Raw genomic sequence first — 12,745 nt, 5'->3', positions numbered from 1 at the left:
GGGGCAGGGAAGGGAAGGGAAGGGAAGGGAAGGGAAGGGAAGGGAATGGGCGGGGAGGGAAGGGGAGGGAGGGAGGGAGGGTGGGCGGGGAGGGGGAAGGGAAGGGAAGGGAAGGGGCGGGGAGGGGTGGGGAGGGCGGGAGGGAGGGAGAGAGTGGAGGACGGATGTCGATGCGAGCCCGTTAGAGTTAATAGAGCAGTACACCCCCCCCCCCCCTCCCGCGCCCGCCCGCTCTCCCGCCCTCCCTCCCTCCCGCCCTCCCGCCCTCCCACCCGCCCGCCCACCCTCCCACCCACCCGCCCACCCGCCCTCCCTCGCCCCTCTCCCCCTCCCGTCCCCTCCCCTCCCCTTCCCATCCCTTCCTCCTCCCCGCCCACCACACCCCCTTCCCTGCCCCTCCCCCTCCCCTCCTCTGAGGAGAGGAGAAGTCCTCTCCCACGACCCACCCCGCCTCCTCCTCGTCCACCTCGTCCTCCTCCTCGTCCACCTGGTCCTCCTCCTCGTCCAGCTCGTCCTCCTCCTCGTCCACCTCCGACCACCTCGGGTGATACCTGGAATAGTAATGAATATTTTTAATATAGGAACACATCAAAAATATTGTGTAAGGATTAATGTAATTAATCAATTAATTAATAATATAATAAATTGTACAAGATTATTCATAGCTACCGAATATGTGCTTGCACGGAAAATGAATCGAAATAATTTATTGTAAACGTGACAAGTTTGTAATATTTCAGATGAAATATAATTACAATTGCCATGAAATATTATAAAAGTGTTTTACTCACCCAGCTCAAATCCTCGTCATCCTCGTCCTCCTCCTCGTCCACCTCCGACTACCTTCAACCACCCCAGGTTATACCTTGAATAGTAATAAATATTTTCAGTATAAGAACACATCGAAAATATTGTGTAAGGATTAATACATATAATTGAGTAATTGATTAAATAATTAATTAATAATATAATAAATTGTATAAGATTATTCACAGCTACTGAATATGTGCTTGCACGAAAAATGAATTGAAATAATTTGTTGTAAACGTGACAAGTTTGTAATATTTCAGATAAAATATAATTACAATTGCCATGAAATATTATGAAAGTGTTTTACTCACCGAGCACAAATCCTTGTCCCCCTCCTCCTGAATCACCGAGATTACCCGCAACCACCCCTAACTACCTCCAACGAAAACCGCCAACCACCTCGAGTTATACCTCGAATACTAATAAATATTTTCAGCGTGAGAACAAATCAAAAATAATGTGTAAGGTTTGATATAATTTTTTTATCGACATATTTTACCAAAAAGATTATGAGAAGATTATAAAGTTATAGAAATTTTATCAGCGGACTGACAGCTACTGAGTATGGGCTTGCGCGAAAAACGAATTGAAATAATTTATTGTAAACATGAACCAGGAACCACGGAGCGCTTATCCTGGAAGTCGAGAAATTTTATTAGCGGACTGACAGTCACCGAATTTGGGGTTGCGCAAAAAACGAATTGAAATAATTTATTGCAAACATGAACCAGGAACCACGGAGCGCTTATCCTGGAAGTTGAGAAATTTTATTAGCGGACTGACAGCTACTGAATATGGGCTTGCACGAAAAACGAATGGAAATAATTTATTGTAAACATGAACCAGGAACCACGGAGCGCTTATCCTGGAAGTCGAGAAATTTTATTAGCGGACTGACAGCTACCGAATTTGGGGTTGCGCAAAAAACGAATTGAAATAATTTATTGTAAACATGAACCAGGAAGCACGGAGCGCTTATCCTGGAAGTTGAGAAATTTTATTAGCGGACTGACAGCTACTGAATATGGGCTTGCGCGAAAAACGAATTGAAATAATTTATTGTAAACATGAACCAGGAACCACGGAGCGCTTGTCCTGGAAGTCGAGAAATTTTATTAGCGGACTGACAGCTACCGAATTTGGGGTTGCGCAAAAAACGAATGGAAATAATTTATTGTAAACATGAACCAAGAACCACGGAGCGCTTATCCTGGAAGTCGAGAAATTTTATTAGCGGACTGACAGCTACTGAATATGGGCTTGCGCGAAAAACGAATTGAAATAATTTATTGTAAACATGAACCCGGAACCACGGAGCGCTTATTCTGGAAGTCGAGAAATTTTATTAGCGGACTGACAGCTACCGAATTTGGGGTTGCGCGAAAAACGAATTGAAATAATTTATTGTAAACATGAACCAGGAACCACGGAGCGCTTATCCTGGAAGTCGAGTTTCACCGCGTAGCGGACCCGAAACGCGGGATCCGGGAGGTTGAGAACCCGGTACTCGAAATACGTAGCGGACCCGAAGCGCGGGATCCGGGAGGTTGAGAACCCGGTACTCGAAATTTGCGGAGCACGACTCTCATCCGTCCGCTCTACTGCGCGGTTGTTTCCCGACTGAGGAATTCGGCTAGCTGATTTTGAATTGGTGACGTCACTTTCTGAACATCCGACATCCAAACTTTGGTTTGGACCTTTAATACTGTGTATGATGATGTATGATGTATGATGTATGATGTACGATGATACATGATGTATAATGATTGCAGATCTCACATTACATACAAGAAATACGAACTTCATCTTTGCTGTCGATTCCAGACTCAAGCGGCCAGGCCCTTCGATAGTCAGATGTTGACTAAAGATATATTCTTCAGTTAACGGGTCAACTGATAAGGCTGCCGTTCTGCAACAGTTGGATGATAAAAAATTTTGCTCGTACTTCTCAAATGTGTGTTAAAATGTACTAGAAGTTTAAGAAGCTTCGTTCCTTCTTTCTGTATCACCTCTTCAGGTCTTCAAACCACTACACTGCGTTAAATACTGTCTCATATACGGAGCATCCATTTCATCTTGATCAAAATTAGCGCATCCGTGATGTATTACAGTTACTCTGAATTCTCTTTCATTGGAAAACTTTTCAAAAAACAATTCTGATTCTTTACCTAATGTAGATACTTCACTGGCGACTAGCTAAAACAGCGTTTCGATTCTGTGCCGACGAAAATTCAAGATCGAGAGAGCAAATGAAAAGTTGTGGGAATAACTATGAATAATAATGTTACTGAATATATCGAGCGCGTATTGAATAGTATCCCATTTAAAAATGAAAATTCTCCTATTTTTACATTTTAGCCGATTATTGTAGATAATCTTGTTTTTCTCCGGGAAAATTATAAAATTTATAGAATGCATCACGTAATAATCGTAAATGAAGAAAATTGACTGACAGTACCGTCAGCAATCTTTTATCTCATTTGCGCTGCCGCGTTCATGGACAGCTCTGTCTCTGTCCTAGGGAATTTTCAGTACTGGGAGTCAATTTACGAACACGGCCTAACTGAAGAAAATATGGACGAGCTCATCTTTCATCTTACGGCTATCAACGCTACTTGTTTTACCTCGTATCAGCGCGTGCAATTACTTCAACTTTCAATATTTCAAATTGAATTTCTGATTTGTTGAGAAAATCTAATATCTTTGGAGTACATCGCAGAGGGTCAAATTTAACATACTAATCGGCTGGTACTTTAAAACCACTGCCCAGTACACACGACTAAAGATCCAGCTGTAACATGGATTTTGAAAATTCTAAGTTGAACTTATACTGAAATAACTTCGAAATAGATTAATGCGAATTGATAGGTGTATTGACGCAGTCGTACGTCATTGCAGGGTATTAACATCATTGTAAAACACAGATTATGCTTCGAAGCTGATATGTTTAAAGTACAAAACATTTTGAATGCACGTATGAACAAATTACTAAACAGCCGAAACGCTGTAGAAACAATAAAGTAAAATTTATAACAATGAATTGCTTTTAAAATATACAGGAAATTCGATAAGGTTTATTCGACGTACATGCGGTATGTCGAGAGATAAACAGTTTTGTCCTTTCACCGCATAGAACGATATCGTAATCACGTACGTAACCACATTGCATATGCTTATTTATAACTAATTTCTGAGTTAAGAAAAATTGCAAGAGTTAATTTCAATACTTTCAACCTTGATGCATACACTCCAGCCAACAGTTCCAATGATTAACATCGATTTCTAGAATCCTCCTACCGGCTCTCTGATTGCCAAATCTGGAGGTGTCGTGAAAGCGGACGATCTTCGAAAAGGCTCGTTGAGGTTTGCAATTTCCGATCGAGCTTTAAGCGTTCCGTTATCAAGTTGCGATTTGTAATAGGACTGGACTGTTGCACCGCCGTAGAGGGGATACTTGGTGTGTTTCTGAACCAAGAAAATCGCATGAAAAATTATACTTACTATAATCATTATCAATATACCTGCATTACGTATAGGTACTGATCTATAGTATACGGGGCATACCATACCAAAACGATCAAGATTCTACGGCGAGGTCTCAGATTTTTTTAATAATTTTTTGTATGAAAGTACATGACAAAAAAGTCATTTGGTAATTTTTCCAGAATTTTTCGACCCAGCGTATCTGAGTTATGATTTAAAAACTCGAAAAGAAGCCCCACTTTCTAAAACCTGAAAAAATTCTGAAAAACCTTGTAAAATATTAAAAAATTTTTGACGCATATTAGAAGATGGAATTTTCATAACTTCAAACGATAAATTGGAAAAAAAATATATTATTATTATTGAATTGCATTTTTTACCATAAAACCTCATTATAATACAGGCCGAAATATTTCTATTCAGAGATATTATAATGAGATTTTATGTTTATTTTGTGGTCAAAAATGCAGTCCAATAATAATAATATATGTTTGTTCAATCAGTTTTATTATTTATCTTTTAAATTTGTGAAACTTCCGTCTTCTAATAAGCACCAAAAATTTTGTTATATTTTATAAGATTTTTCAGAATCTTTTCAGATTTCAGAAAAAGGGGTTTTTTTTCGAGATTTTACATCATAACTCAGATTCGCTGGGTCGAAGAATTCTGAAAAAATTACCGAATGAGTTTTTTGTCATGTACTTTCATACAAAAAATTATTTAAAAAATCTGAGACCTCGCCGTAGAATCTTGATCGTTTTGGTACGGAATGCCTCATATGTATAGATCATTGTGTAATAAGTATAACTCCAGAAGAATTAGATTGAAGCTGGTAAGGAATAGTTAAACGAAATATAATTGTTTTGCAGCTTCAAAATAACTTCGATGCAGTTCACCTGCAAAATACCGAATTTCTTGATATTGTGTCGGTTTACTGAATTTCAGATAATCCTAAATTGAAATTTGCGATATAACAGTTTTATAATTTTCTTAAAAACGCATTTTTATACAATACCCTTACCAACTTCAATCTCATACTTGGGATTTTTCTGGCAATCCCGATTACCTACCCTGTTGTCGTACTCGATTCTATCCATAAAGGGAGTGAATTTTGAGTCGCAGAAACTCTCCACGTATTCAGAGGGACTGACAGGCTCAGGCGGCGGCTCGGCAATCATAGCATCGATCGCTTCTCCAAAAACTCGAATACTGATAAAATTTTTCACCAGTTCGCGTCTTCGGCCTATATACAGATTTGTGAGATTATGAAAAAATCAGAAAACATATCGATTCTAAAATTGTATTATGCGACGTCAAATTAACGTAGATCTATTGCTTAAATAATTTTCTCCGGAGTAACCCACCGAAAATGTCCTGAATTTGACTTGAAAATTCATGCCGTCTTTATGACGTCACGAGAACATGAATATACCACAGGTTGATAATATGCCTCAATTTAATCAACGTGTTCTTTTGATGCTTTTTGCACAATATTATTGCAGTCAAAACAATATCAAGAGAAAGGCAAATTATTCAACTAATTGGCATCATTTTTACCTCAGCAATGTTAGTTATACGAATAGTTTACGTTAATTTAAATGACATGCGTGTTCGCTTTTCCGTTGCTAATTCTATTTAATGGGTGCCCTAGTCGATCTCGAAGTTGACGTATATATATCTAAATATCGAGGTCCACGTATTTAAAAAAAAGAGCTTAATAGCCTCATTCTATATGCAATTCTGAACAAAAACACTACAACACATTTTCATTTGCGCAAAAATAAAGAAATAGCATGCATTCTACGAATTTACAATTACGATTTCGTAGAATCCATGCTACTTCTTTATTTCTGCGTCGGATGAAAATGCATCGAAGTGTTTTTGTTTGAAATTGTGTATGGAATGGTTTTGTTAAGCCCCGTTTCGCGTTTGATATACGTGGACTTCGATATTTGAAAATATATATGACAACGTCGAAATCGACCTTAAACTGTCTTGAACTGTCTTACGAATGGAAAATAGCAACTTGAAGTGTTACCCAATGTTCGCGAAAGGTTGGGCAACGGGGCCTGATACGAATCATTCGTCACAGTCTGCCAGCGGTGCTGATCCTCGCAGCGACTTTCCGGTCGCATCTCAGCAACGCCATCCTGCTTTGAGGAACAAGTTTCATCGCATTCTTCCATTGTCCTCGATCCCTCCATCACACATGCCGTCAAAGTCCGACGAGATCTGCATAAATTTGAGAGAAAAACACCGCGAATCCGTACCGAAGAAACACTAACATGACTAACAAAGCATTGTCTCCATAGCGACGCTCGACGCAATTCCACGCGACTTTTTATTTGGAAGTGTAGGAAGAAGCATATTCGATTGGGCAGCATTTAAAAAATGACAAATTCAACGTTTTTATGTATGATTTATTTTTGAAACTTGCGGGAAGACATAATGGACACCACTCAAATATGTCGTTTCAGCTTCCTCGTTTCCAAAAGTTGGCTGATGATAGGCTTATATTTCTCACGATTTTCGGATTATAAACACTGTTTAGGCACTGCTACACAATTCAAAATATGTACTTCAATGCTCTAATCCAATCTTAAATAATTCTAGAAATGCTATTCCAATTTTTTATTTTTTAAATATGTTAGTCGTGTTATAAATTATATTTATATTTATAACATAAATTATAAAGCAGAGTTATTCACCTTCACTTGTAGACTAGTTATAGCCGAACTAAGAATCTAGAACTAAGCAGATATGACATTCAATGTGCTTATTTTCGTCAAATTTTCTAGTCTATGCCAAATTTCCACAAAATCTTCTTGGATTTCTCAATCGAATTGACGTCAATGTTTAGCAAAAGTCATTTCACAATATATAACTACAAAAGTCTAATTGCCGACACAAATATTCCCAAATCTTAAAAATGAACAATAGTTATCAAACATGTTTGTAAGACTCTGCGTTGTTTCCATCATACACAATTTTATTTAACACATGTAAGAATTACAATCAGCACTAAAATATCATTATGTGAATCTCTCTGGAATCTACTTTGGGTTTTAAACTTAAGTCCACAATGAGATTTCAGCACGGTCCTGATAATCTTTATCTGAAGCAAAAGCGTAATACTCAAGACAGTCAGGATCTATCAGTTTACTGCTCTTGGCCGTCTTGTAAATAGGCTCTCCATAGTACGTTCCAGTCTCCCAATTCTTAACGTTCTTCATAAGTTCCGTTTCAGAGTCACGATTCCGTCTCAGCTGCTTCAAATATCTGGAAAGTCGGAACACCGCAATCAAGATAAAAGTTTTGAAATAAGAACTTGTTCAAACCAAGTCGATTAAACTGTCATACTCTCGATCCCGTTCAGCAAGCAGTAGAGGGAACATGACCATTCTGGCGCTTCTCATTTCAACTTCATGTTTTTTTATGACTTTATAGCCCTTAAAGTAAATGTAGAATGAGACTGACGTGACAGCGAAATATCCAAGTATCATCGACCGACCTAAGGACATAAATTAGAACAACTAATCATCTGCAGGTTAAATCGAACCTCCAGTTACATAACATAACCAAGTATCGCAACAGCTGAGAAACTGTGACTCGTGACTTGAATTGATGCAAGTCGAGTGATACTGTACCGCTGAAAAGGGACCGCAATTTAGTCCTTTCGGTCACAATTGGACCGTATCCGCCCTTCGGCGGCAAATCTTGCGGGGTCGTTTTGGCTGCGGTCGCCATGTCGCACTAGCAGTGGCACTCAACACCAACACCGTTCTTGGACCACGGCGTACTAAACAATGTTAGCGAGGAAACCGGGACAAGCGTGTCGTTCCAAAATCGCGGCCTTGTTACAGTTAGTGCTGCCCTCTGCAGTGATCTATCAGTGACGATGATTAAAGGCAGCAGCGATTGAGCAGACAGTATTACATACATTTCATTATACATCTTGAGTTTTCGTTATCAGAAATTCATCATCAACACAGAACCTCGGTGAAATTTTTTTTTTGGTTTTTTTTTTCAAATTCCCTTTTCGCTTCGTTGCTGTCTTGCCATTCTCAATTCCCTTGAAATATGTCAAACAGCGTGTTTTCCCCGCCTCAAAAGTTCCTCTGACGTTTAAAATACCACCGACAAATTGATTGACCGGAGATTTTCATCGTTGAGGCGGATATTTTTCTCCTTTGATAGCGGCTAGCAGCTTGCTACAATGGAGAACAAAACTGGCAACAACTTTATCAGCTATGTCGGTTTCGAACAACACGAAATGCAGGTAGGCCTCTATAATTTTCATGTTTACCCCGAAAATAAATACCGCGTTTCATATGTCAATTGGTAATTAGATGGTGCAGAATGACTATGTAAATACTTGAACTTAACCTAGAAGTACCACTAGATGTGATATTTTGCTCTGGAATTTGATCATCAAGTAATACTGTGTAAACATCCTAAACTCCTTCACGTTTCACTGTTGATTTCAGCTGCTCGGTACAAGCCATCGGGATTCTTTGTCTGAAAATAGCATGAAGCTACTCGCTGGTGAACTTCTCATCGCAAAGGCACAAAATGTATTGATGTTTGCCCCTGTTGGCGATCTGACCCAAGGAATATCCGGAATATTGTCAGTAACAAATTTCAAGCTCAGTTTCGTCACCACTGACGATACCAATAGTGAGGTAAAAATATTCAAATTTATTTTGTTCATTCAAATCTGCTAAATTATTTGCAGATGTTGCACAGACGTGGATTCTTATGGCGTTATTTTAAAGGCGGGCATTAATACAAGATATTGTCAGAATAGTTTAATGTGTACTCATGTTTTTCATGATTCATGTTTGATAAAAAACCCCTGAATGTTAGGAATGATCAACAAATACATAAAATAATTAGCTTACAAGTTGTGATCTATTTATATCAATTAGTCGCTTAGATTTCCGTATCAGCAGCTTTCTCATTAGTCAGTCATAATGTCTAGTTTGGTCAAGGATGACATTGAAAGACATTCTGTATAAAATCTGTAACTAATTGTAAATTGCATGCACAGTTGAACCAATATCTTTAATTAAGTACTTCTCAGTGTAGTTTTCATAAAGCAGATGGTTTATAATATGCCATCTGTTTAAATATCTGAACAACTGACCAGATAGCTGACAAGTCTTCTTCTTCTGAGGTTAGTTTTATTAATAGTGTCAATAATGTTCTTTTCAGGATGTAACTTATCAGCAAAATAATCTATGCGGATATACAGACACATGTTTGTCAAATATACACGACATTTATATAATCATAGGTGACAAAAAAAGACGACTCTATACAGGAAGTACGATACCTTCCAAAGTAGAAGGAATCTTCATCGTCTGCAAGGTGATTTATCTCTGGTCCTTAACTTTGTCTGTGTTTGTGTGTTATATACTATGCATACACGTGTATTCTTGCTGTGTGATGAAATGTAGTAATTAATATGAGATTTCAGAATATGAGGACGTGGTCATTTTCATTTAAGTTTTCACCAGTCGGTTGCGGTAAAAATTTACTGACCACTCTACTGCATCACGCTTTCCCTAGTAGGCATCAACTTCTGTTTGCATATGATTACAAGTCAGTATAATAAGTAATGACCCATCCTATTATTACTATTACTATTACAATTACATGTAATACATAGTTGTAAAATGCCCTTTATTATGTTGCTATTGTTGTCATTGAGACAGTGTATTTTTCTATCTATAGCATTAGCTATTATTTGCGATAAAGCTGAAATTTCTGCGCTTTCAGAGAGCCTTACTACAATAGCATGGAGAGAGGGGTTCATCTATTTCGAGATCGTGCTGACTGGGAAAACGAACTCCAACGTACTACTCGAATCAGGGGAAATACAAACAAGGCATGGAGAGTGTCTACGGCAAACGTAGAATTTGAATTTTCTCTTAGGTGCGTATCCATGTCCTCAATCAAAAACCTACCAATGTCAGTCTCGACAGTTTTGAAAAAAAGCCAATGAATATCTGAAACAATACCTAATGCACTGTTCTTTATGTACCCCAAAAAATAATCAACTCGTTATTATTTACAGTTTATCGCAATATATTATAGTACCAGCATCTGTCACGGATAGTCAGCTAACCAGAGCAGCTGGACACTTTCAAGGTAGTCGGCCACCCGTTTGGTCATGGTCGAGTGAACGTGGAGCTGCATTGGTCAGAATGTCTGAACTGTTGCCCACCATTACAGAGCGAACACAGGAGAATATTATGCTAGAAAATATTCGTAAAAGTCATCCTCAAAAGCTTGAACCAATAGTTATTGAATTGAAGAAAGATGTAACTGTTAAATCCCTTGCTACTGGATATGCGAAATTCATCAGTCTCTGTTCACCAGGTATTCCACGCTCTAGTCTGTAACATTTTCACTATACTGTTGAATGAAAATTCAACTTATTATGTACCATTCCTCACAATCCTTTGTATTTGTTACAGAAAACATTCGGCAATTCTGGATGCAGGATAATAATTTTTATTCGTTACTTGAAGGGACCAAGTGGCTAAGATCAGTTTCGTACTGCCTTGAGAAATCCGTTGAAGCCAGTGACTGTTTGAGCGCGGGTACTTCAGTAATTTTGCAAGGTACGAGTTTCCGTACAAGACAATTTACTTGCACCGAAATTTAACATTTTTTTCAATGCACGGTGTCGATTGTTTTCAGAAGGGGAAAGCAGAGATCTGTGTTGCGTTATATCGAGTTTAATCCAATTATTACTTGATCCCTATTATCGAACCATAACAGGATTTGAGTCCCTTCTTCAAAAAGAATGGGTCGCCGCTGGGCATCCGTTTTGTGATCGACTCGGCCACATTATGAAATCAAGTTCAGAAAGGGTATGTTTGATTTGTATAATGTCATTTTGAAATAATTGCAAATCTAGCATCTTCATAACTCTTAGATTTCTTCAATTTTCAACAGTCCCCGCTACTTCTCCTCTATCTTGACTGTGTTTGGCAACTTTGCCGGCAATTCCCTGCTGAATTTGAATTCACGGAAACATATCTAACAACCCTATGGGACTCAGCACACATCTCAATATTTGACACGTTCATATTCAATTGTGAAAAAGATCGATACGACGCGGCTATGGTGAGTTTTCGTCGAGATTATTAAATATAAAACAGCTTCTTCTAGAGCTTCAGTGATATAAATTTCTAACTTCTTACCATACAGGATCCTGCTAGTCCTCTTATTCTACGGAGTGTATGGGATTGGCGAGAGCAGTTCAACGATTCAGATATATTGCTATTCTACAATCCTCTGTACAGTATGTCGTTATCTTCAACGGGAAAGACGTACATAAAGCCTGTGTTTAATATTCCCTGCCTAGAACTTTGGGCTCAATGTTACTTCAGGTGGATACCACCGCTTGAGATACGCAACGGAGGTAGAAATCACATTGAACTATACTCGCGTCTTATACAAAATGACATAAGTCATTTGAAAGTGAACGCAAACGGTAGTTGCAGTTCTCCTGTTGATAAAGTCACAACGTATTTGGTACAGATGAACATAGACAGCTTTTATCCATTTACCAATAAGAAATCTGGCAATGTTATCAGCACACCTATTATGAACAACTCAACGCTACCTACCGAAAGCCTGCTGGATGTACAGTCCTTGTTGACAGCGCCCGATTAATGTTGTATAAAAAATTTCTTTGTTAGATTTTGTATTTAGTTTAATCCTTACAATATTTACCATCGCGCGCTACTTATATCATGTAATGTCTTGTTTTTCCATGAATCTTTCCGGTTTTTGGAGGGTTGAATTGTGTATATTGATTGACTTTCTCGATAGCGGTGAAATTGATTGAAGTATTCATGCGTTCAAATCCAACATCTTGTATCATCTAACGCAAACAATTCTCGAATTCCCACGATTACGATTAGTCACAGTAAAATTTGAAGTTCTTCCAATCCCACGGTAACTCAGTTTTCGCTAAAAGACGGAACATCGCCATAAACAAAACTTAACATAAGCCCCGATTTAGTCGCGTAACAGGCAGCATTTTTTTCAATCTTATTTACCTATTATACATATACATATGTCAAAGTTAAGATAAATCTTATTCTTATTTCTAATTTATTTTTTATTTATAATACAAAGAGCTTACTATTAGTTATTGTATATTATATATATAACGAGATGTACTATATTAAGTTTCTCTAAAACTAGGACTTTTTTTTGATAATAGAAAATATATCGTTCAAAGTGTATACAAACTAACACAGATAGACACACAAACTCACTGAAGACAACATAAAACGTATTTAACGTGTGTACAATATTGTTATAGTGGGTGAGGTCGTTTAAATACGGCTGTTACCCTAAATTTGACTCTGATTCAGAGGTGCGTAATGCGCATACCAAAGAATTCAATAAAATTCACAACATCAACGTA

The 12,745-nt window shown here is 38.1% G+C and overlaps 3 protein-coding genes across 5 annotated transcripts; 1 reads left to right on the top strand and 2 right to left on the bottom strand.

Moving 5' to 3' along the window:
- Positions 1-2,642: 2,642 nt before the first annotated feature.
- LOC124214548 (uncharacterized) lies at positions 2,643-6,677 on the bottom strand. Of its 2 annotated transcripts, XM_046616924.1 has the most exons (4): positions 6,332-6,677; positions 5,364-5,536; positions 4,045-4,275; positions 2,643-2,719 (listed from the first exon to the last, which is right to left on the bottom strand). In XM_046616924.1, the coding sequence occupies exons 1-3, from the start codon at positions 6,675-6,677 to the stop codon at positions 4,093-4,095; spliced, it is 702 nt and encodes a 233-aa protein (XP_046472880.1). In that variant the 3' UTR covers positions 2,643-2,719; positions 4,045-4,092. The 2 variants fall into 2 exon arrangements, with proteins under 2 accessions (XP_046472880.1, XP_046472878.1); XM_046616922.2 differs by lacking the exon at positions 2,643-2,719 and having other exon boundaries at positions 3,685-4,275.
- Positions 6,678-6,692: 15 nt separating this feature from the next.
- On the bottom strand, positions 6,693-8,099 carry ND-B16.6 (NADH dehydrogenase (ubiquinone) B16.6 subunit). The gene is made up of 3 exons (XM_046616925.2): positions 7,941-8,099; positions 7,654-7,804; positions 6,693-7,572 (listed from the first exon to the last, which is right to left on the bottom strand). The coding sequence occupies exons 1-3, from the start codon at positions 8,038-8,040 to the stop codon at positions 7,365-7,367; spliced, it is 459 nt and encodes a 152-aa protein (XP_046472881.1). The 5' UTR covers positions 8,041-8,099; the 3' UTR covers positions 6,693-7,364.
- Positions 8,100-8,300: 201 nt separating this feature from the next.
- LOC124215245 (myotubularin-related protein 10-B) lies at positions 8,301-12,745 on the top strand. 2 transcript variants are annotated; one of them, XM_046618390.2, is made up of 10 exons: positions 8,301-8,568; positions 8,781-8,975; positions 9,508-9,663; positions 9,773-9,897; positions 10,075-10,230; positions 10,373-10,677; positions 10,776-10,922; positions 11,002-11,174; positions 11,260-11,430; positions 11,515-12,745. In XM_046618390.2, exons 2-10 carry the CDS (start codon positions 8,823-8,825, stop codon positions 11,980-11,982), a joined length of 1,854 nt encoding a protein of 617 aa, XP_046474346.1. In that variant the 5' UTR covers positions 8,301-8,568; positions 8,781-8,822; the 3' UTR covers positions 11,983-12,745. The 2 variants fall into 2 exon arrangements, with proteins under 2 accessions (XP_046474346.1, XP_046474345.1); XM_046618389.2 differs by having other exon boundaries at positions 8,301-8,572.

The sequence above is a fragment of the Neodiprion pinetum genome, chromosome 3, assembly GCF_021155775.2.
Source record: "Neodiprion pinetum isolate iyNeoPine1 chromosome 3, iyNeoPine1.2, whole genome shotgun sequence".
Classification (NCBI taxonomy): domain Eukaryota; kingdom Metazoa; phylum Arthropoda; class Insecta; order Hymenoptera; family Diprionidae; genus Neodiprion; species Neodiprion pinetum.
The sequence above is the reverse complement of the archived record's forward strand: the minus strand, read 5'-3'. Positions and strand labels throughout refer to the sequence as shown.

Bases quoted from the DNA above. Each gene is read 5' to 3' on its own strand.
- LOC124214548 (XM_046616924.1), bottom strand. From the start codon at position 6,677: ATGCTGCCCAATCGAATATGCTTCTTCCTACACTTCCAAATAAAAAGT. The intron at 5,537-6,331 runs GTAACACTTCAA...ATCTGTATATAG, and splicing joins CAACCTTTCGCGAACATTGG to GCCGAAGACGCGAACTGGTG. The intron at 4,276-5,363 runs GTAGGTAATCGG...TTCTTGGTTCAG, and splicing joins GAATCGAGTACGACAACAGG to AAACACACCAAGTATCCCCT.
- ND-B16.6 (XM_046616925.2), bottom strand. From the start codon at position 8,040: ATGGCGACCGCAGCCAAAACGACCCCGCAAGATTTGCCGCCGAAGGGC. The intron at 7,805-7,940 runs GTACAGTATCAC...TTATGTCCTTAG, and splicing joins ATTGCGGTCCCTTTTCAGCG to GTCGGTCGATGATACTTGGA. The intron at 7,573-7,653 runs GTATGACAGTTT...CCGACTTTCCAG, and splicing joins CTTGCTGAACGGGATCGAGA to ATATTTGAAGCAGCTGAGAC.
- LOC124215245 (XM_046618389.2), top strand. From the start codon at position 8,510: ATGGAGAACAAAACTGGCAACAACTTTATCAGCTATGTCGGTTTCGAA. The intron at 8,573-8,780 runs GTAGGCCTCTAT...TGTTGATTTCAG, and splicing joins TCGAACAACACGAAATGCAG to CTGCTCGGTACAAGCCATCG. The intron at 10,923-11,001 runs GTACGAGTTTCC...GATTGTTTTCAG, and splicing joins TACTTCAGTAATTTTGCAAG to AAGGGGAAAGCAGAGATCTG.